This window comes from Triticum urartu, chromosome 5A (genome assembly GCF_056163025.1).
Source record: "Triticum urartu cultivar PI428250 chromosome 5A, HENAU_Tu73, whole genome shotgun sequence".
Classification (NCBI taxonomy): Eukaryota; Viridiplantae; Streptophyta; class Magnoliopsida; order Poales; family Poaceae; genus Triticum; species Triticum urartu.
This window is the reverse complement of record NC_141877.1, coordinates 528,274,214-528,297,054: the sequence shown is the minus strand read 5'-3', so window position 1 is coordinate 528,297,054 and position 22,841 is coordinate 528,274,214. Positions and strand designations below refer to the sequence as shown.

The following is a 22,841-nucleotide window of genomic DNA, read 5'->3' as shown; positions in this document are numbered from 1 at the left end:
CTTAATACTCTAGATGCATGCTGGATAGCGGTCGATGAGTGGAGTAATAGTAGTAGATGCAGGCAGGAGTCAGTCTACTTGTCTCGGACATGATGCCTATATACATGATCATACCTAGATATTCTCATAACTATGCTCAATTCTGTCAATTGCTCAACAGTAATTTGTTCACCCACCGTAGAATACTTATGCTCTCGAGAGAAGCCACTAGTGAAACCTATGGCCCCCGGGTCTATTGACACGTCTCCAACGTATCTATAATTTTTGATTGCTCCATGTTATATTATCTACTGTTTTGGACATTATTATCCACATTTATATTATTTTTGGGACTAACCTATTAACCGGAGGCCCAGCCCAGAATTGTTGTTTTTTGCCTATTTAGGGTTTCGAAGAAAAGGAATATCAAACGGAGTCCAAACGGAATGAAACCTTCGGGAACGTGATTTTCTCAACGAACAAGACCCAGGAGACTTGGACCCTACGTCAAGAAAGAAAAGAGGAGGCCACGAGGTAGGGGGCGCGCCTGCCTACCCTAGGCGCACCCTCCACCCTCGTGGGCCCCTTGTTGCTCCACCGACGTACTCCTTCCTCCTATATATACCTACGTACCCCCAAACGATTAGAGACAGAGCCAAAACCCTAATTCCACCGGCGTAACTTTCTATATGCATGAGATCCCATCTTGGGGCCTGTTCTGGAGCTCCGCCGGAGGGGGCATCGATCACGGAGGGCTTCTACATCAACACCATACCCCCTCCGATGAACTGTGAGTAGTTTACCTCAGACCTACAGGTCCATAGTTAGTAGCTAGATGGCTTCTTCTCTCTTTTTGGATCTCAATACAACGTTCTCCCCCTCTCTTGTGGAGAACTATTCGATGTAATCTTCTTTTTGCGGTGTGTTTGTTGAGATCGATGAATTGTGGGTTTATGATCAAGTCTATCTATGAACAATATTTGAATCTTCTCTGAATTCTTTTATGTATGATTGGTTAGCTTTGCAAGTCTCTTCGAATTATCAGTTTGGTTTGGCCTACTAGATTGATCTTTCTTGCAATGGGAGAAGTGCTTAGCTTTGGGTTCAATCTTGCGGTGTCCTTTCCCAGTGACAGTAGGGGCAGCAAGGCACGTATTGTATTGTTGCCATCAAGGATAACAAGATGGGGTTTTGTTCATATTGCATGAGTCTATCCCTCTACATCATGTCATCTTGGTTTAGGCGTTACTCTGTTTTTAACTTAATACTCTAGATGCATGCGGGATCGGTCGATGAGTGGAGTAATAGTAGTAGATGCATGCAGGAGTCGGTCTACTTGTCTCGGACGTGATGCCTATATACATGATCATACCTAGATATTCTCATAACTTTGCTCAATTCTGTCAATTGCTCAACAGTAATTTGTTCACCCACCGTAGAATACTTATGCTCTCGAGAGAAGCCACTAGTGAAACCTATGGCCCCCGGGTCTATATTTATCATATTGATCTCCTACTACTTAGTTATTTCCTTTGCTATTTACTTTGCCTTTATTTTACTTTGCATCTTTTATCATAAAATACCAAAAAAAATTATCTTATCATATCTATCAGATCTCACTCTCGTAAGTGGCCTTATAGGGATTGACAACCCCTATTTGCGTTGGTTGCGAGGATTCATTTGTTTTGTGCAGGTATGAGGGACTCGCGCGTAGCCTCCTACTGGATTGATACCTTGGTTCTCAAAAGCTGAGGGAAATAGTTACGCTACTTTGCTGCATCATCCCTTCCTCTTCGGGGAAAACCAACCAGTGCTCAAGAGGTAGCAAGAAGGATTTCTGGCGCTGTTGTCGGGGAGGTCTACGCAAAAGTCAACATAACAAGTACCCATCACATACCCTTATCTCCCGCATTACATTATTTGTCATTTGCCTCTCGTTTTCCTCTCCCCCACTTCACCCTTGCCGATTTATTCGCCCTCTCTCTCTCTCTCTCTCTCTCTTTCTATCTCTACCCTCCCTCTCTTTCTCTATTTGCCTCTTTTTGCCCGCTTGCTTTTTGTTTGCTTGTGTGTTAGTTTGCTTGCTTGTCACGATGGCTCTACCTAAATTTGGTGACCTTCACCTTAAAAGATTAGAAGAGATCGAAAGCAATGTCAGGAGTTTCATGGTCTTGCAATTTGAACATAATAGTTTCTTCAGAAATGAGCTTAAAGAACAGAAAAGTTTTATGAGTTTTATGAATAAAGAACTTTATGATATGTCTAAAGAATTCGATGGTTTAAGATCCCAAATTGCTCATCTTGAGAAATTAACTGCTGAAATTTCGGATAGGCATGCTACCTTAGTTAATAAGATGGCCGCTAAACCGGATTGCTATGAAAACAAAGATGAAGATCTAAAAGTTATTGATGAGTCCCCTATTAAATCTTTGTTTTGCAATATGAATCTTGATAATGATGGGACTGAATATGATCCACCTTTACCTAGAAGGCGTTCCAAGAATTCGGAATTTGTTGATCTTGATGCTAAATTTGATAAAAGTGGGATTGAAGAAATTAAAACCCTAGATGTTGCTAAACCCACTATTATGGATTTCAAGGAATTTAACTATGAAAATTGCTCTTTGATTGATTGTATTTCCTTGTTGCAATCCGTGCTAAATTCTCCTAACGCTTATAGTCAAAATAAAGCATTTACTAAACATATCGTTGATGCCTTGATGCAATCTTATGAAGAAAAACTTGAATTGGAAGTTTCTATCCCTAGAAAACTTTATGATGAGTGGGAACCAACTATTAAAATTAAAATTAAAGATCATGAATGCTATGATTTATGTGATTTGGGTGCTAGTGTTTCCACGATTCCAAAGACTTTGTGTGATTTGTTAGGTTTCCGTGATTTTGATGATTGCTCTCTAAAGTTGCACCTTGCGGATTCCACTATTAACAAACCTATGGGAAGAATTAATGATGTTCTTATTGTTGCAAATAGGAATTATGTGCCCGTAGATTTTATTGTTCTTGACATAGATTGCAATCCTTCATGTCCTATTATTCTTGGTAGACCTTTCCTTAGAGCGATTGGTGCAATTATTGATATGAAGGAAGGAAATATTAGATTCCAATTTCCACTAAGGAAAGGCATGGAAAACTTTCCTAGAAAGAAAATTAAATTACCTTATGAATCTATTATGAGAGACACTTATGGATTGCCTACCAAATATGGCAATACCTAGATCTATTCTTGCTTGTTATGCCTAGCTATGGGCGTTAAACGATAGCGCTTGTTGGGAGGCAACCCAATTTTATTTTTATTCATTGCTTTTTGCTCCTGTTTAGTAATAAATAATTTATCTAGCCTCTGTTTTGGCTGTGTTTTTTGTGTTTAATTAGTGTTTGTGCCAAGTAGAACCGTTGGGAAGACTTGGGGAAAGTCTTGTTGAACTTGCTGTAAAAAACAGAAACTTTAGCGCTCACGAGAACTGCTGTCATTGTTATTTGGAAAGTGATATTTAGTTAATTCTTTTTTCAGATGATTAATAGATAAATTACTCACGTCCAGAAATTTATTTTAGAATTTTTGGGGCTCCAGATATTGCGCTAGCTACAGATTACTACAGACTGTTCTGTTTTTGACAGATTCTGTTTTTCGTGTGTTGTTTGCTTAGTTTGATGAATCTATGGCTAGTAAAATAGTTTATAAACCATAGAGAAGTTGGAATACAGTAGGTATAACACCAATATAAATAAATAATGAGTTCATTACAGTACCTTGAAGTGGTCTTTTATTTTCTTTCGCTAACGGAGCTCACGAGATTTTCTACTTTAAGTTTTGTGTTGTGAAGTTTTCAAGTTTTGGGTAAAGGTTTGATGGATTATGGAACAAGGAGTGGCAAGAGCCTAAGCTTGGGGATGCCCATGGCACCCCCCAATATAATCTAAGGACACCTAAATGCCAAAGCTCGGGGATGCCCCGGAAGGCATCCCCTCTTTCGTCTACTTCTATCGGTAACTTTACTTGGAGCTATATTTTTATTCGCCACATGATATGTGTTTTGCTTGGAGCGTCCTGTATTATTTGAGTCTTTGCTTTTTATAGTTTACCACAATCATCCTTGCTGCACACACCTTTTGAGAGAGCCATACATGATTTAGAATTTGTTAGAATACTCTATGTGCTTCGCTTATATCTTTTGAGTTATATAATTTTGCTCTAGTACTTCACTTATATATTTTAGAGCACGGTGGTGGATTTGTTTTATAGAAACTATTGATCTCTCATGATTCACTTAGATTATTTTGAGAGTCTTAATAGCATGGTAATTTGCTTAAAATCCTAATATGATAGGTATTCAAAGTTAGTAAAATTTTCTTAAGAGTGTTTTGAATACTAAGAGAAGTTTGATGCTTGATGATTGTTTTGAGATATGGAGGTAATAATATCAAAGTCGTGCTAGTTGAGTAGTTGTGAAATTGAGAAATACTTGTGCTGAAGTTGCAAGTCCCGTAGCATGCACGTATGGTAAACATTATGCAACAAATTTGAAACATGAGGTGTTATTTGATTGTCTTCCTTATGAGTGGCGGTCGGGGACGAGCGATGGTCTTTTCCTACCAATCTATCCCCCTAGGAGCATGCGCGTAGTACCGAGGTTTTTGATGACTTGTAGATTTTTGCAATAAGTATGTGAGTTCTTTATGACTAATGTTGAGTCCATGGATTATACGCACTCTCACCCTTCCATCCTTGCTAGCCTCTTCGGTACTGTGCATTACCCTTTCTCACATTGAGAGTTGGCGCAAACTTCGCTGGTGCATCCAAACCCCGTGATATTGATACGCTCTTTCACACATAAACCTCCTTATATCTTTCTCAAACAGCCACCATACCTACCTATTATGGCATTTCCATAGCCATTCCGAGATATATATTGCCATGCAACTTTCCATCATTCCGTTCATCATGACACATTCATTATTGTCATATTGCTTAGCATGATCATGTAGTTGACATAGTATTTGTGGCAAAGCCACCGTTCATAATTCTTTCATACATGTCACTCTTGGTCCATTGCATATCCCGGTACACCGCCGGAGGCATTCATATAGAGTCATCTTTGTTCTAGTATCGAGTTGTAATCATTGAGTTGTAAATAAATAGAAGTGTGATGATCATCATTTTCTAGATCATTGTCCCAAGTGAGGAATTAAAATAAAGGAGAAAGGCCATAAAAAAGAGAAAGGTCATAAAAAAAGAGAGAAAAGGCCATAAAAAAGAAAAAAAAAGAGAGAAGGCCCAAAAAAATGAGAGAAAAGGAGAGAAGGGACAATGTTACTATCCTTTGCCACACTTGTGCTTCAAAGTAGCACCATAATCTTCATGATAGAGAGTCTCTTGTTTTGTCACTTTCATATACTAGTGGGAATTTTCATTATAGAACTTGCCTTGTATGTTCCAACAATGGGCCTCCTCAAGTGCCCTAGGTCTTCGTGAGCAAGCAAGTTGGATGCACACCCACTAGTTTCTATTGTTGAGCTTTCATACATTTATAGCTATAGTGCATCCATTGCATGGCAATCCCTACTCCTTGCATTAACATCAACCGGTGGGCATCTCCATAGCCCATTGATTAGCCTCGTTGATGTGAGACTTTCTCCTTTTTTGTCCTCTCCACATAACCCCCCTCATTATATTCTATTCCACCCATAGTGCTATGTCCATGGCTCGCACTCATATATTGCGTGAAAGTTTATAGGTTTGAGATTACTAAAGTATGAAACAATTGCTTAGCTTGTCATCGGGGTTGTGCATGATGAGAGCATTCTTGTGTGACGAAAATGAAACATGACTAAACCATATGATTTTGTAGGGATGAACTTTCTTTGGCCATGTTATTTTGAGAAGACATAATTGCTTAGTTAGTATGCTTGAAGTATTATTATTTTTATGTCAATGAACTTTTGTCTTGAATCTTTCGGATCTGAATATTCATACCACAATTAAGAAGAATTACCTTAAAATTATGCCAAGTAGCACTCCGCATCAAAAATTCTGTTTTTATCATTTACCTACTCAAGGACGAGCAGGAATTAAGCTTGGGGATGCTTGATACGTCTCCAACGTATTTATAATTTTTGATTGCTCCATGCTATATTATCTACTGTTTTGGACATTATTGGGCTTTATTATCCACTTTTATATTATTTTTGGGACTAACCTATTAACCGGAGGCCCAGCCCAGAATTGCTGTTTTTTGCCTGTTTTAGGGTTTCGAAGAAAAGGAATATCAAACTGAGTACAAACGGAATGAAACCTTCGGGAACGTGATTTTCTCAACGAACAAGACCCGGGAGACTTGGACCCTACGTCAAGAAAGAAAAGAGGAGGCCACGAGGTAGGGGGCGCGCCTAGCCCCCACGCGCGCCCTCCACCCTCCTGGGCCCCCTGTTGCTCCACCGACGTACTCCTTCCTCCTATATATACCTACATGCCCCCAAACGATCAGATACGGAGCGAAAACCCTAATTCCACTGCCGTAACTTTATGTATCCATGAGATCCCATCTTGGGGCCTGTTCCGGAGCTCCGCTGGAGGGGGCATCGATCACGGAGGGCTTCTACATCAACACCATAGCCCCTCCGATGAAGTGTGAGTAGTTTACCTCAGACCTACGGGTCCATAGTTACTAGCTAGATGGCTTCTTCTCTCTTTTTGGATCTCAATACAATGTTCTCCCACTCTCTTGTGGAGAACTATTCGATGTAATCTTCTTTTTGCGGTGTGTTTGTTGAGACCGATGAATTGTGGGTTTATGATCAAGTCTATCTACGAATAATATTTGAATCTTCTCTGAATTCTTTTATGTATGATTGGTTATCTTTGCAAGTCTCTTCGAATTATCAGTTTGGTTTGGCCTACTAGATTGATCTTTCTTGCAATGGGAGAAGTGCTTAGCTTTGGGTTCAATCTTGCGGTGTCCTTTCCTAGTGACAGTAGGGGCAGCAAGGCACGTATTGTATTGTTGCCATCGAGGATAACAAGATGGGGTTTTCTTCATATTGCATGAGTCTATCCCTCTACATCATGTCATATTGCTTAAGGTGTTACTCTGTTTTTAACTTAATACTCTAGATGCATGCTGGATAGCGGTCGATGAGTGGAGTAATAGTAGTAGATGCAGGCAGGAGTCGGTCTACTTGTCTCGGGCGTGATGCCTATATACATGATAATACCTAGATATTCTCATAACTATGCTAAATTTTGTCAATTGCTCAACAGTATATGGTACTGCTTTCCTTTGATCGATCTCGTACTAGTTCTTGGGATATTGGAATTTCCCAAAACTATCGCCCTTGACTATAGGAGCAGGTGTGGCTTTACTTGCATGCATATTATACTTTTTAAGAACCTTTTCTAAATATGCTTTTTGCGATAGTGCTAAGACTCCATTGTTCCTATCTTGGTGAATTTCTATGCCCAAAACATATGATGCTTCACCAAGATCTGTTATGTCAAAATTTGAGGATAAGTATTTCTTCGTTTCTTGTAGTAGACTAACATCACTACTAGCAAGCAGGATATCATCCACATACAAGATTAGGAAAATATATTTCCCATTTTAAAACTTTGCATAAATGCAATTATCCTCAATATTTTATTTAAATTCAAAACTTTTAATCGTTTGATTAAACTTTAGATACCACTGCTGAGAGGCTTGTCTTAATCCATAAATGGATTTCTTTAGGTGGCATCCCATATTTTCCTTGCCTTCCATGATAAAACCCTTGGGTTGTTTCATGTAGACCTTTTCTTTTAAATCACCATTCAGAAATGTCGTCTGAACATCCATTTGATGTAACTCTAAATCAAAATGAGCAACTAATGCCATTATGATTCTAAAGGAATCCTTACATGAGACTGGAGAAAATGTCTCATTGTAATCTATCCCTTCTCTTTGTGTAAATCCTTTTGCCACGAGTCGTGCTTTATACTTTTCTATATTCCCTTTAGAGTCATACTTAATTTTGTAGACCCATTTACAACCTACTGTTTTGGCTCCTTTAGGAATTTCCTCTAAGTCCCAAACATCTTTGGAACTCATCGATTTCATCTCGTCTTCCATTGCCTTCATCCACTTCGATGAATGGGGGCTTCTCATGGCTTCTTCATATGAGGTGGGATCTTTTTCCATATGAACCATTTTTGTGTTATAAACTTTAAAGTCAGTAGAAATAGCTGACTTTCTTGGTCTTGTAGACCTTCTAAGGGCCTCAGTTTCTGGCACATTCTGTGCCTCAACTTCTGGAACTTCTTCTAAAATTTGCTGTTGCACCTCCCTTTCATGCTCAACAACGGGTTCAGTCGGCTCCTGACGGACAGGTTCCGAGTCTACCCCCATAGTTGTCATGGTTGGAGTTGCAACTGGTAGTGAGAAAAATGGCTCCTGAATCATCGGATTAGGTGCATGCACCCTCTTCTCCTCCAGATCAATTTTCCGAGCTACCAAGCTCCCGCTCATCATTTCGTCCTCTAAGAAGACTGCATGTCTCGTTTCTACAAACTTTGTATATCTGTTTGGGCATTAGAAACTAAAACCCTTTGATCTGTCTGGCTAGCCAATGAAGTGGCAAATTACTGTTTTGGGATCTAACTTTGCAATGTTTGGATTAAACATTTTGGCCTCAGCAGGGCACCCCCACACCCTGAAGTGTTGTAGGGAGGGCACCCTTCCTGTCCATAGCTCGTACGGTGTTTTGGGCACCGACTTGCTTGGTACTCTATTGAGAATGTGAATGGCGGTTTTAAGCGCCTCCATCCATAATCCCAATGGCAAGTTGGAATAACTCATCATGCTGCGCACCATATCCATCAGTGTACGATTGTGCCTTTCAGCTACTCCATTTTGCTGAGGCTCGCTTGGCATTGAATACTAGGCTACTATGCCAGTCTCCTGCAAGAACTTAGCAAAAGGTCCAGGGACTTGGCCATATGGAGTGTACCGACCGTAGTATTCTCCCCCACGATCGGACCTTACTACCTTTATTCTTTTATCATGCTGATTTTCAACTTCAGCTTTGAATATTTTAAATTTATCCAACGCTTCAGATCTTTCTTTGATTGGATAAATATAACCATAGCAAGAGTAATCATCTGTGAATGTTATGAATGAGTCATAGCCATCCACACTTTTCACCGGAAATGGTCCACAAATGTGAGTGTGGATGATTTCTAGTGCGCTTGTGCTATGGATAGAACCTTTTTTGATTTGTTTTATATACTTTCCTTTAATGCAATCTACGCATTGTTCTAAGTCTGAGAATTCTAACGGAGGAAGAATTTCACTTTTGACTAATCTTTCTATTCTCCCCTTCGAAATATGGCCCAAGCGACAGTGCCATAATTTCGATGAGTCGAATGTTCTCTTTCTTTTCTTTTGTTCTTTATTTGACGCGGAAACATGTTCTTTCACATTGCATACAGAATGCACTTTTTCACTAAGTCATAACAAATAAAGCTCATCTTGTAGTAAAGCATCACCCACATAAGCATTATTATACCATATGGCACACTTGCCATGTCCAAAATAACACTCATAATTTTCTTTGTCCAAACATGAAACGCTAATTAAGTTTCCATTACATGAAGGAACATAAAGAACATCTCTAAGTAGAAGCTTGAATCCATCAGCTAACTCCAAGGAGATGTCGCCGACAGCTTCAACTTCCGCTTGAATTCCATTTGCTACCTCAATGCCTCTTTCTCTTCTTAGCGTAGTCTGGGTCGAATGGAATCCCTGTAAATAATTTGCAACATGAACAGTTGCTCCTGAATCAATCCACCAAGTAGATTTCAAAAACTATGTGTACAAGGATTCATTAACTAAGGAAACAATGTTGTTACCTTGCTTTGCCATTAAGGACTTCAGCAAAACAGGGCAGTCTTTCTTGTAATGCCCGATCTGCTTACAGTGGAGACAAGTGTCTTTGTCCACTGGGAAAGGCTGTTGCTGACGCTGATGCTGATAGGGAGCTTTTCCTTGTGGATTTGAAGGAGAACTTTTGTTGATTTGATTGTAATTCTTTTTCTTGTGACCCTTCACATAGTTGAGTGTACCACCATGTGAGGCTTTGAGTCTGTCCTCTTTTTGGACACACATTGCTATTGTCTTTTCAATGTCCCATGTTCCATGTAACGCCCTCGATGCGGCTATATCTCCCACGTGTCGAAGCACGACTTAGAGGCATAACCGCATTGAAAGCAATGTCGCAAGTGAGGTAATCTTCGCAAACAACCCATGTAATACATAAGGGAAAGAGATACATAGTTGGCTTACAATCGCCACTTCACACAATTACAAGAATAAAGCATTACATCAACCAGATACAATCAAGGTCCGACTACGGAACCAAAATAAAAGAAGACTACCCCAAAAGCTACACAGATCCCCGATCATCCCAACTGGGCTCCACTACTGATCGACTAGAACGAAACAACACAAAGGACAAGATCTTCATCGAGCTCCTCCTTGAGCTTGGTTGCGTCACCTGCACGGTATCACTGGCACCTGCAAGCTGGTTTTTGAAGTATCTGTGAGTCACGGGGACTTAGCAATCTCACACCCTCACGATCAAGACTATTTAAGCTTATAGGTAGGGTAAAAGGTATGAGGTGGAGCTGCAGCAAGCGACTAGCATATATGGTGGCTAACATACGCAAATGAGAGCGAGAAGAGAAGGCAATGCACGGTCGAGAAACTATGATCAAGAAGTGATCCTAGAACAATCTACGTCAAGCATAACTCCAACACCGTGTTCACTTCCCGGACCCCGCCGAGAAGAGACCATCATGGTAACACACACGGTTGATGTATTTTAATTAAGGTCAACTTCAGGTTTTCTACAACCGGACATTAACAAATTCCCATCTGCCCATAACCGCGGGCACGGCTTTCGAAAGTTCAAATCCCTGCAGGGGTGTCCCAACTTAGCCCATCACAAGCTCTCACGGTCAACGAAGGATATTCCTTCTAGCGGGAAGACCCGGTCAGGCTCGGAATCCCGGTTACAGGACATCCTCGACAATGGTAAAACAAGTCCAGCAAGACCACCCGCTGTGCTGACAAATCCCGATAGGAGCTGCACATATCTCGTTCTCAGGGCACACCGGATAAGCTAAGCGTACGGGAGCCAACGTAACCCAAGTTGCCAAGGGACGGCCCCGCACGGTGCTCTGGGTTGGACCAACACTTAGAGAAGCACTGGCCCAGGGGGGGGTTAAAAATAAAGATGACCCTTGGGCTGGCCGACCCAAGGGAAAGAAAAAGGCTAGGTGGCGAATGGTAAAACCAAGGTTGGGCCTTGTTGGAGGAGTTTTATTCAAGGCGAACTGTCAAGGGGTTCCCATTATAACCCAACCGCGTAAGGAACGCAAAATCCGGGAACATAGCACCGATATGACGGAAACTAGGGCGGCAAGAGTGGAACAAAACACCAGGCATAAGGCCGAGCCTTCCACCCTTTACCAAGTATATAGGTGCATTAATTAAATAAGAGATATTGTGATATCCCAACAAAATATCCATGTTCCAACATGGAACAAGCTCCAATCTTCACCTGCAACTAACAACGCTATAAGAGGGGCTAAGCAAAGCGGTAACATAGCCAAACAACGGTTTGCTAGGACAAGGTGGGTTAGAGGCTTGGTTCATCAATATAGGAGGCATGATAAGCAAGTGGTAGGTATCGTAGCATAGGCATAGCAAAAGAGTGAGCAACTAGCAAGCAAAGATAGAAGTGATTTCGAGGGTATGGTCATCTTGCCTGAAATCCCGTAAGGAAGAAGAACGAGTCCATGAAGAAGACAAACGGACGTAGACGAACGAGTCCTCACAAACACGACGTTACTGGATTACCGAGAAGAAGCAACACTGGAAAGAAGCAAGCAACATAGTAAACAACCACCACATAACATGGCATGATGCACAACCAAGTATGATGCATGTCCGGTTTAATGAAGCATGGCATGGCAAAGTGCAACAAACAACACTACAAATTAAGTGGAGCTCAATATGCAACGAGTTGCATATTGTCGGACACCACATTTGGTTATTTAGTTCAATCTCGTTTATGTACCCAACAATATTAAATGTTCTTAGCATGGCACAAGGTGAAGCAAAGTAAAACTACCTATCTAGTCAAGTTTAAATGAGGCCGAAAGCAACGAACAACAAATCCGGTAAATCCCCATATGCATATATTAGGGTTTGGTACTGATCTTCCCTAAACACAATTTTAGGGTTGTTAAACATGCAAAGTAAAGCCACCATGTTAAACTAGGCAAAATTCTACCCCATTTACATATAAAGTTTATTTGAAACCGAGCTACGGTTATTTAGTTATGAATTAAAGCATTTTAACATGGCATAGGAGCAAATTTAAACAAATAGCATTTTAAACATTTTAAACATGTATGAAAGTAGAATATTATGAAACTAGATGAAATTCTAGTCATATTTCATATTTAAAGTTTTAACATGCGATGCTTAGTTTGTGAGATATTAAATGTATGAACATGAGGGTCTTTTCTACAAAACTGCAATTCTGTGGATAAATAGGAAAAACCTCCAGAACTGAAAAAACATAACGGGCCGAATCAGAGGCTGGCCCAACAGTGCACAGGGTCTGGGCGACTGCTCACCATGGGCTTCGGCCCGTTGGTGAAGGAGGCTGGTTGGGGAGGAAATTGCTGGGCCGGTCACTGCCACGCTTTGACACGGACGAGCGCACGCGCGCGGTCAACTGGCGCGACCGGATCAAGCACTGCTCGATGTAGAGGCAGAAACAGAGGCATCGGTGGCGGCTTGGTTTGGAGCAGGGATGGCGAGGACGACCTGCTGGTGCTGTTCACGGGCGAGGGCGGAGCAAGGCGGCGGCATGGGCGACGAGATGGAGGTTGGGGACGGCTCAGTCAACGCCCTCGAGCACGAGCAGATGAGGCAGCACCCAACAGGGTCACGAGCGGCGATGCTTCTAGGCAGTGCGGCCAGGGAGCGATGGAGATGGCGGGCCGCGGTGGATCCCCTGGGGACGGATCCGGTCCGGCAACTGCGGCCAAGGGGCGACGAGATGGAGGCCATGGCGACTCGACGATGGCGCTGAAGCTTTGAGGCGTAAGAACTCCCTGTACAAGCAGACAGAGAGAGGGGGATGTGAGGAAGAGTGAGAAGAATGGAAGGAGGGAGAAGAGAAGATATGGCGCGAGGCTCATCTGGGACTAGGGGTGTCGGCGACCAGCGGGCAAGGCGGCGGAGCAGCAGCTGCAGAAGACGGCGGTGGTTGTTCATGGTGGCGGTGGTGGTGGTTCTGTTTGGTTCCTGCAGGGAAAAGAAAAGGAGAGAGGCGGCATGAGCGAGAGCTACGGGAGGGTACAGAGAACAAGAGGAAAGGAGGAAGGCATGGCCTGATTCGCTGCTCTGGCGAGGTTGCCGCAGGGCCAGAGGAGCTGAGGAGGCCGGTGCCTTACGGGCAGTGCGGGGACGAGGAGGCGCATCCTCGGGCGGCTGCGGAGAGAGCACAGGCAGAGGAGCTTGGGAGCGACGACCAGGGTCTCGGGCGGACGATGGTGGTTGGCTGTTGCGATTAGGCGGCGCGGAAAAACAGGGAGGTGGTCGGAGGCTGATTGGAGAGGTGGATCTGGGATGATCCCGATGGAGATGCTGCTGGCGGCGGCGGCGTGAGGGAAAAGAGGGAGGATTTGGTGGATGGGACATCTCTCCTCAAAATTAGGGTTGGACTAGTTATTTATAGCATATGGGTGTTTGGCTAGGGGCTAATCTGGATCCTTCGATCGAAATCGAGCGGTTGGGAAAAATAGGCTAGGGAGCCTAAATAAGAAAACAATGATATTTTGTAGATGTTTGGGGATGATCCGGATCCAACGGTGACGACTGTCCGGGTCGGGTCCGGGACAACTTTCGGACGCGCGCGAGGAGGGCCGCGGGCTGACGAGAGAGGTTAGATTGGGTCTGGCGGATTGTGAAGAGCGGGTTGGTCTGAAAGAAGAGGGGAGAGATGCAGCCCGGCACGGTTTCCGGAGACCAAAAACGTCCGACGTTAGACCGGCTATACTGCCGCTATATTTATCCGTTGGGGCATCAAACGATCTCCGAATGCGATGAAACTTGATAGGCGGTCTATCTACACTATAATAAGACCACAGGTCAACTCTCATCCCATTCCAAGAACATTTTCCGGCCACTTATAAAATACTATTTCGGACATGCCGCGGGCGCGTGCAAGTGTGGTTGGGCTCAGAACGGACAACGGACGGAACTGGGGGAACCCGGACGGATGCAGGTTTTGAAAACATGATGATGCAATACACATGATGTCATGATGAAATGCAACACGCAAGAAAATGACATGGCAACAACATCGAATAACTGGAAGACACCTGGCACATCGGTCTCGGGGCGTTACATTCCATGTGATATATTGTAGTTCACAACAAAAGCTTCAAACTCCTTTAGCAGTGAAGCCATGACCAGGTGGACCAGGAGCTTTGGTTTGATCTCCAGATCCTCATCCATGGGCTTTAGCTTTGCTGCCATATTGCTCATCCTGAGGATGTGCTCTCTTATTCCATGACTACCACCTGTGTAGCGTTCTGTCACAAGTTGCTCTAACACCTGGGTGGCATATATCTTTGAAGAACCAGTGAACTGGCTCTTTATCTTTGAAAGCAACTCCCCTGCGGAAGTGCACTCTGCAATGGAGCCCACAATGGTGCTCTCAATTGTATTCTTTATAAAGGCCATGCACTTTTTGTTTGCATTGACCCACTTTTGGTTTTCTATGATGTAGGACATCTTAAAAGGAGCATAACCCCCCCTCTTTTTAGCCCACGCAGCATCATCATGAGTGGCCTCTCTTACTGACTCTATAGGTCTGACCGGCTGTGATTCATCCAGAACCCAGTCCAGATCAGGACAGACAAATGCTAGTTCAACTTTCTTCCTCCACTCAGTGTGATTGTCACCTCTGAGTGTCGGAACATCTTTTAGGCAACTCATCAAGTGAAAGCCTCCTGAAATCACAATTTCTGTGACATCAATATAACAATCATATGCATTAATCTAACGTTGGTCAAATTAAACATATAATTGTCTATGCAATTAAATCTATATTACCGTTGGGCAAAAATTAGAAATAAATGCACCTTTAAATTTCAATAATAAAACATGATCATGTTATTAACAACGTTGGTCATAAAAATAACATGATCCTATTCATTTTAATAATCACTTTAACATGCTCTTAAAAACTTAATTCTATCAAAAATTTTGTTAAAGAGCACTATTAATTATTTACGCAGCGGAAAAACATGAATAAAAATTCATGAACCTTTTACTATTTTACAGAAACTTTTCTTTGACCGAATAAGAAATCATGAACTTTTCTAATTTCCTTTGCAAAAATTCATGAACATTTCTATTCTTTTCAGAAACTTTTCTATTTTCTGAACAATCAAAAAAAGAGAAAATAGCTGCAGCAGAGCCTGGCGCGCGTTGCTGCGGCCTCGGCCCAGAACGAGGCCGCGGCCTCGTCCAGCGCGCGCGGCTGCTGTTGGCTTGGGCCTAGTCGGGTCCCCTTTCGGCCCAGCGGCCTGCCTGCGCGCCACGTTGCACGAACCGACCTAGATTCGGCCTGGGCCGCCAGCCTGCGCCCAGTCTTCTTTTTCTTTCAGCCCAGCCGGCCTGTCCCTGCACTAGGGTTTGCATCCTAGCCATCCCTTTGATCGGACGGTTGCCCGCGCCTGTCGCAAGAACAAAAACGCCGGCGCCGCGCGGTTCGCCCAAACCCTAGCCTCATTCTGTTTCTCTTTTGTCTCTCTTCGCTCTCTCTCTCGATGGACGGCCACCACCACCACCGCAATCAAATTAGAAATAAATGCACCTTTAAATTTCAATAATAAAACATGATCAGGTTATTAACAACGTTGGTCATAAAAATAACATAATCCTATTCATTTTAATAATCACTTTAACATGCTCTTAAAAACTTAATTCTATCAAATTTTTTGTTAAAGAGCACTATTAATTATTTACGCAACGGAAAAACATGAATAAAAATTCATGAACCTTTTACTATTTTACAGAAACTTTTCTTTGACCGAATAAGAAATCATGAACTTTTCTAATTTCCTTTGCAAAAATTCATGAACATTTCTATTCTTTTCAGAAACTTTTCTATTTTCTGAACAATCAAAAAAAGAGAAAATAGCTGCAGCAGAGCCCGACGCGCGTTGCTGCGGCCTCGGCCCAGCACGAGGCTGCGGCCTCGTCCAGCGCGCGCGGCTGCTGGTGGCCTGGGCCCACTCGGGTCCCCCTTTCGGCCCAGCGGCCTGCCCTGCACGCCACGTTGCGCGAACCGACTTGGATTCAGCCTGGGCCGCCGGCCTGAGCCCAGTCTGCTTTTGCTTTCGGCCCAGCCGGCCTGTCCCTGCGCTAGGGTTTGCATCCTAGCCATCCCTTTGATCGAACGGTCGCCCGCGCCTGTCGCCAGAACAAAAACGCCGGCGCCGCGTGGTTCGCCCAAACCCTAGCCTCATTCCATTTCTCTTTCGTCACTCTTCGCTCGCTCTCTCTCTCTCGACAGACGGCCACCACCACCACCACAATCAAATTAGAAATAAATGCACCTTTAAATTTCAACAATAAAACATGATCATGTTATTAACAAAGTTGGTCATAAAAATAACATAACCATATTCATTTTAATAATCACTTTAACATGCTCTTAAAAACTTAATTCTGTCGAAACTTTTGTTAAAGAGCACTATTAATTATTTACGCAGCGGAAAAACATGAATAAAAATTCATGAAATTTTTACTATTTTACAGAAACTTTTCTTTGACCGAATAAGAAATCATGAACTTTTCTAATTTCCTTTGCAAAAATTCATGAACATTTCTATTCTTTTTAGAAACTTTTCTATTTTCTGAACAATCAAAAAAAGAGAAAATAGCTGCAGCAGAGCCCGGCACGCGTTGCTGCAGCCTCGGCCCAGCACGACGACGCGACCTCGTCCAACGCGCGCGGCTGCTGGTGGCCTGGGCCCAGTCGGGTCCCCCTTTCGACCCAGCGGCCTGCCCTGCGCGCCACATTGCGCGAACCGACCTGGATTCGGCCTGGGCCGCCGGCCTGAGCCCAGTCTGCTTTTGCTTTCGGCCCAGCCGGCCTGTCCCTGCGCTAGGGTTTGCATCCTAGCCATCCCTTTGATCGGACGGTCGCCCGCGCCTGTCGCCAGAACAAAAACACCGGTGCCGCGCGGTTCGCCCAAACCCTAGCCTCATTCTGTTTCTCTTTCGTCTCTCTTCGCTCTCTCTCTCGATGGCGGAAGCACGGGGATGCGCCCCGGCCGCCCGGTCTGGCCGCCGGCTGCGGCGGCAGAAGCCACCGCGCCGCGCGCGTCTCTGTTTCCTTCCCCCTTCTCGAGCTCCGCCCGCTTCTCGCGGCGTTCTGCCAGGCCGGTCGGCAGCGACGGCGTTGACGGCCACAGCGGCGCGCTGCGCCGCCCTTTCCTTTTCTGCTCTTTTCCCCATTCCCTCTCCTCCCTCTTCTAGCAACACCGAGAGAGAGAGGTGCGAACCTCATATGCGGCGGCGCCGCCCCCGCCCCCCTTGCCGGCGCGCGCGAGCTCCCGAAGGAGAGTGCGTCGCCGTCAAGCGGCTCGGTGGTGGTGCCCTTTGCCCCTTTCCGGGTAGTGTTCTTCGTCCCGGATCCTCGGCATGGCGATGCGATTCGGGATCGAGAGGAACGGTGCGGCCTTGCGGCGACACAACTTTTCTTTGCCCTCTTTTTTCTGTTGGGTTTAGGGTTCTTTGGGAGGGGATTATATTTGCGGGATTGGAACTCCCGTTTCTTTTTCCTACCAAAAATCCTAAACCGATCTGGCTGATACCATTGTTAACTCCATGGATCGGCTAGGTTTAGGGTTTCGTGGTGGATTACTGTGGTATTACCTTCTCCTTGTCCAGATGAGGAACTCCCGTGCCAAAGCCGGCCATGGTGAAGTAGTGGCCGGTGATGGCAGAGAGTGGATGGCGGCGGTGGTGGAGCTTCCCGTGAGCGCCGCGCTAACCCTAAATCGGAAGGGATTGTCGGTGGGGTTTGTGGCAACGATCAACCTCCTGAGTCGTGTCTCGGCCCTCACCTTTGTTTATATAGCGCGGGTCACAGAGGCCCACCAACCATGGTTTGGTTGGGCGCCCCTAATCAGGGCGCGAGTCAGGGGCCCGTTCAACCCGTTGGGTTCGAACGGGAGAAAGATCAAGCTAACAGAGACAAGCCCCGGACCAACATCATTGCTACAGCAATAAACAGAGTCAAACTGTGATTATGTAGTTACAGTCAAGAAAAGAGCGAGTTGGCATGCCCCAGGCCATGGTCCTGGTAGCCTGGAGCCTGGCTATGCCCCTGGTTAGGATCACAAGCTAATGACATCATCAGTAATTATTCATGCCATCATTTTCCGAGTGCGGCACCATTTTATAGGATGTTGAGGCAAAAATAGCCCCGACAACTCCGGTTAACCCAATATTTTTTTACCCAAGCATGTGTAATAGCCCCTCAACTTTCCTCACATTGATGAAAAGATAATCTTTCCGTGTAATTTTGGCGGGCTAAAACCGCATGAACTTTCACACTCGGACATCCTAGCACCGCCGCCACTGCGAGGCCGCACTGCCGTTGTCAAAGATGGTCGCCGCCGGCAAGCCCCAACCTCTGTTGCCCGCTTCCTCGTCTCCACCGCTACAAATCTGACCTTCTAGACACGTCCAAGACGACTGATGCGTCCTCCTGTTACCTCCCTTGCGGCACGACGCTCCGACCATCGCCACTCGGCATCGTCGATTTTAACCCCGACATTGCCACCAACACTATTCAACGTGGTTTGCTGCGGGCGTCCGAGCGCCCGCACCCGCACGACGGGATATGGCCGAAGGTGAGCACATGTTCGTCGGCAGCACCCCTATACCACGCGCGCTTGTCGCTGTTCTTTTGTCGTTGGGTCACTAGCAAGTGGGCCACGATGATCAGATTATGAGATAGGGGCTAAAATTGATTTACGAAAAATAAGTTTACAGGAACTGTGAAATGTAGTTGTATTTCTCCTAAATTATACGATCATCCCAAAATGACTTTTATGAAAAGTTTTTGACAGGAGCTATTGGTGTTGCTCTAAGGAAATGAATCTCCGTTGTACGCATTCTTGCACCAAAGAAGAAAAAATTGCATATTTATACTTCCTTTTTCTACTTTGTATACTTTTTTCTCAATGAAGAAAATAAACTTCGTGTGATAGAGTAATTTTTACTGTATAGTTAATGAACGAATTGGGTGTGCCATTAATCAGGTGACGGGACAGAAGGTGATGTGGTAGCTGGCGGCGCCGGCGCAGGTGAAGGTGGAGCTGGCGTCGTCGTAGGCGTAGCTGTAGGCGGCCGGGCAGGCGGCCTTGAATACCCGCGAGTAGTTCGTGGGCCCGCACTTCGCCGGCGTGCCGTAGTCGCCAGTGCAGCAGTAGCGCGCGCTGCCGTAGGCGTTGCACGCGCTCTTGCACGCCACCACCTCGCCGGAGCCGGACACCACGCGCAGGTCCGACGGGCAGACCGCGTTCACGTCGCCCGCGCACGCCGCGGCGCGGCAGGCACCGCCGTCCCCATTGTTGTCGGGCGCGATGGAGAGGGGCAGGTTGAAGCCGTCGACGAGGCTGACGTCGTAGAAGTCCTGGCCTCCTCCGCCCGGGGCGGCGAGGGTGATCTCAGCGAGCGTGACGGGCGGGGCGGGCCCGCGGCCGGCGCAGGCGACATCGCCGGTGCCACAGTCGGCGGTGGCGCAGGCGAGGCGGCCCGTGGAGGCGTCGACGGCGCAGCCGGTGCGCGCCCAGAAGTTGCCGGACCAGGCGCCGGAGGACGGGGCGGCGACGGCGTCCGTGGCGCCGGAGGCGAGGTAGAAGCCGGTGCGGGCGAGCCGCGGCGATGTGGCGCCGTTGAGAGCGCCCACCCACACCGGGTGCGCGCACGCGTTGTGGAAGATGAACGACCTCGCCGCAGCCGCCTCCGGCCGACCGTTGGTGGCGACGCCGAGGAGAAGGACGATGACCAGGTGGAGAGGAAAGAGTTTGGTCAGCTGCCTGCACATGCTGCAGGTGGAAGAAGCTCCATGGCTGCCTTTATCGCCGGCGGCGACCATGGGCATCATCAGTCAGTTGGAGACGAGAAGGCCGGTCACAGGAAGCAGCCAAGATAGGATGAATGGAGAAACACCTCGATCGATTGATCGATCCATCCATCTATCTCGTCAAATTTATAGTAGTGCGTGCCGACCTACAAGAAGCAAGTAGGGGCGTACATGTCATGCACGCACGAGACTATCTATGAACCACATGAGTAGGTAGGTAGGTAGATAGACGGGATAGGTGATGGGTGGTGCCTGCGTGGAGGAGAAAAACCGGATTGCATTTTTGTGTGGAATTAATTTTTTTGAACACAGCACAGACACAAGCATACACTCATCAGTATGAACGCACACACGCACACTCTACCCCTATGAGCATCTCCGAAAAACTGAGCCGGTATATCATCTTGAAATTTACGAAGTCGCCGTAGGCATCCAGGAATAAATGCGAGCACCAGAATTTGAACCTTGGTGAGCTGGAAATACCATAGTCCATCTAACCATTCAACCACAGGTTGGTTCACTCCGTGGAATTTATTTATTTACTTCTTTTGCGAGTGTTATTTATTTATACTTTTAGTGGCTCACGTACATACGCTTGTCGCTTGGCATGGGCTAGCTGCATCCATATGTTCATCATATAGCTTTGAGGTGGTTTCGTATCCTATAATAATCTTTTCGTTTGTTCTTTGCTATTATTGCTTTTGGAGTGACTCTTTGTTGCATGTTGAGAGATAGTTATATGATCCAACTATGTTATTATTGTTGAGAGAACTTGCACTAGTGAAAGTATGAACTCTAGGCCTTGTTTCAACGCATTACAATACCGATTTCGCTCACTTTTATCATTAGTTAACTTGCTGTTTTTATATTTTCAGATTACAAAAACCTATATCTACCATTCATATTGCACTTGTATCACCATCTCTTCGCCGAACTAGTGCACCTATACAATTTACCATTGTATTGAGTGTGTTGGGGACACAAGAGACTCTTTGTTATTTGGTTGCAGAGTTGTTTGAGAGAGAACGTCTTCATCCTACGCCTGCCACGGATTGATAAATCTTAGGTCATCCACTTGAGGGAAATTTGCTTCTGTCATACAAACCTCTGCACTTGAAAGCCCAACAACGTCTATAAGAAGATTGTGTAGTAGACATCAATACCACCGGAGCCGCCCCCAACGCTACCGGAGCCGTGCTGCCTCATCAACGCCACCGGAGCCGCCCCCAACGCCACCGGAGCCACCCTCGACGCCCCTGCCTCCCTCGCCACAACTGCATCCCTCGCCGTCACCGGAGACGCCCCTGCCTCCCTCGCCACCACCGGAGCCATCCTCTGTAAGCCCCCACCCCTCCTCCCTCTCTCATGCATAACACAAACATTGGACAGAGGACTAGCTAGCTAGGTTAACTAGTTTAATTAGGTTAATTATCTAGGTTAGTGCAAAATTTTAGTTAGGGCTTTGACAGAGAACTAGTTAGATTAACTAGTTTAAATAGGTTAATTATCTAGGTTAGTGCAAAATTTATTTAGGGCTTTGACAGAGAACTAGCTAGGTTAACTAGTTTAATTAGGTTAATTATCTAGGTAAACTAGGTTAACTAACTAGGTTAACTGGCTAGGTTAATTAGGTTCGTTGGGTTAACAAGCTAGCTTAACTAGGTTGGCTAGGTTAGAGCAAAAATTTATTTTAGAGCATTAGGTCAGAAGGGTTGGAGAAATGGAGTTCCTTTGCAATTTAATTGCGTTCTATCCTAGGCAGAGTTGGGTTAGAGAAAATGTGTGTGTGTGTGAGGAATAGCTAGACCAGAATTTGGGTTCTGTCCTAGGCAGAGAAGTGTTTAGTGAGGTCATTTTGCAAAGGTTTTTGATTTTTGAAAAGACCACTATTTCCAAGGAAAAGAATTTAGGCAAGTTTTATTTTAAAGATGATCCCTTCCTAGACTTTTATTGTAGATTATATCTTTTCATTTAAGTGTTCATGTTATATCTTTTCATAGAAGTGGTTCGATTGTGCCCAAGTGGCCTTTTGTTGTTTTTAGGGAATGAAGCCGAGTGGCCTATGTTTTGCCGGAATGTTGATTCATTTCCTTTCCGGCAAATTTTAGGTGCTTGATTTGTCCACTTTTTAGCAAAGGTCATGCCGAAATTTTCCGTGAATTTTGGCATGACTTGTGCTACAAACTAGGACATATCGAGTGCCCGGGATTTGCTGCACTAGGAAGGAATCAACGTTCCTGCAAAACATAAGCCTTTTATGTCATTATTCAATTTATTAGGTCTAGAATTAAGTGACTAGATTTAATCCTAGGAAACATGGCTAGCAATGATGAAGGACAGGGTTATGGTGATTGCGACGACGTCTACCTGGCGGCAGACGGATTTTCGAACCTTGCCGCCGATCAACGGTTGTTGTTGCTGGGCCCACCTATCACATTGGAGACTGAGACCGACATCGAGACCGGCGCTGAGATTGAGACCGGCGCCGAGACCGGCACCGAGACTGGCGGAGCCGGTATAGAACCGAAACCAAAGAGGCTTCAAAAGAGGAAGGGGCTTCAAAAGAGGAACATATGGTGCCACCACCTCGGAAGACGTGGTTACGCTGGGAAGAGGTC

The 22,841-nt window shown here is 45.1% G+C and overlaps 2 protein-coding genes across 2 annotated transcripts; both read right to left on the bottom strand.

Annotated features, from left to right (window-relative positions):
* Positions 1 to 9,565: 9,565 nt before the first annotated feature.
* Positions 9,566 to 15,050, bottom strand: LOC147972489 (uncharacterized). The gene is made up of 3 exons (XM_087523088.1): positions 14,465 to 15,050; positions 9,881 to 10,168; positions 9,566 to 9,773 (listed from the first exon to the last, which is right to left on the bottom strand). Exons 1-3 carry the CDS (start codon positions 15,048 to 15,050, stop codon positions 9,727 to 9,729), a joined length of 921 nt encoding a protein of 306 aa, XP_087379214.1. The 3' UTR covers positions 9,566 to 9,726.
* A 4,160-nt stretch (positions 15,051 to 19,210) lies between these two features.
* LOC125510249 (thaumatin-like protein 1b) lies at positions 19,211 to 20,346 on the bottom strand. The gene has a single exon (XM_048675372.2). The coding sequence runs from the start codon at positions 20,242 to 20,244 to the stop codon at positions 19,393 to 19,395; it is 852 nt and encodes a 283-aa protein (XP_048531329.1). The 5' UTR covers positions 20,245 to 20,346; the 3' UTR covers positions 19,211 to 19,392.
* Between the last annotated feature and the right edge of the window lie 2,495 nt (positions 20,347 to 22,841).

Coding starts and splice junctions, on each gene's coding strand:
- LOC125510249 (XM_048675372.2), bottom strand. CDS start 20,244: ATGATGCCCATGGTCGCCGCCGGCGATAAAGGCAGCCATGGAGCTTCT.
- LOC147972489 (XM_087523088.1), bottom strand. CDS start 15,050: ATGAGTTGCCTAAAAGATGTTCCGACACTCAGAGGTGACAATCACACT. Junction 10,169..14,464: donor TGTGAACTACAATATATCAC/ATGGAATGTAAC, acceptor CGAGGGCGTTAC/ATGGAACATGGGACATTGAA. Junction 9,774..9,880: donor GTCCTTAATGGCAAAGCAAG/GTAACAACATTG, acceptor AATTATTTACAG/GGATTCCATTCGACCCAGAC.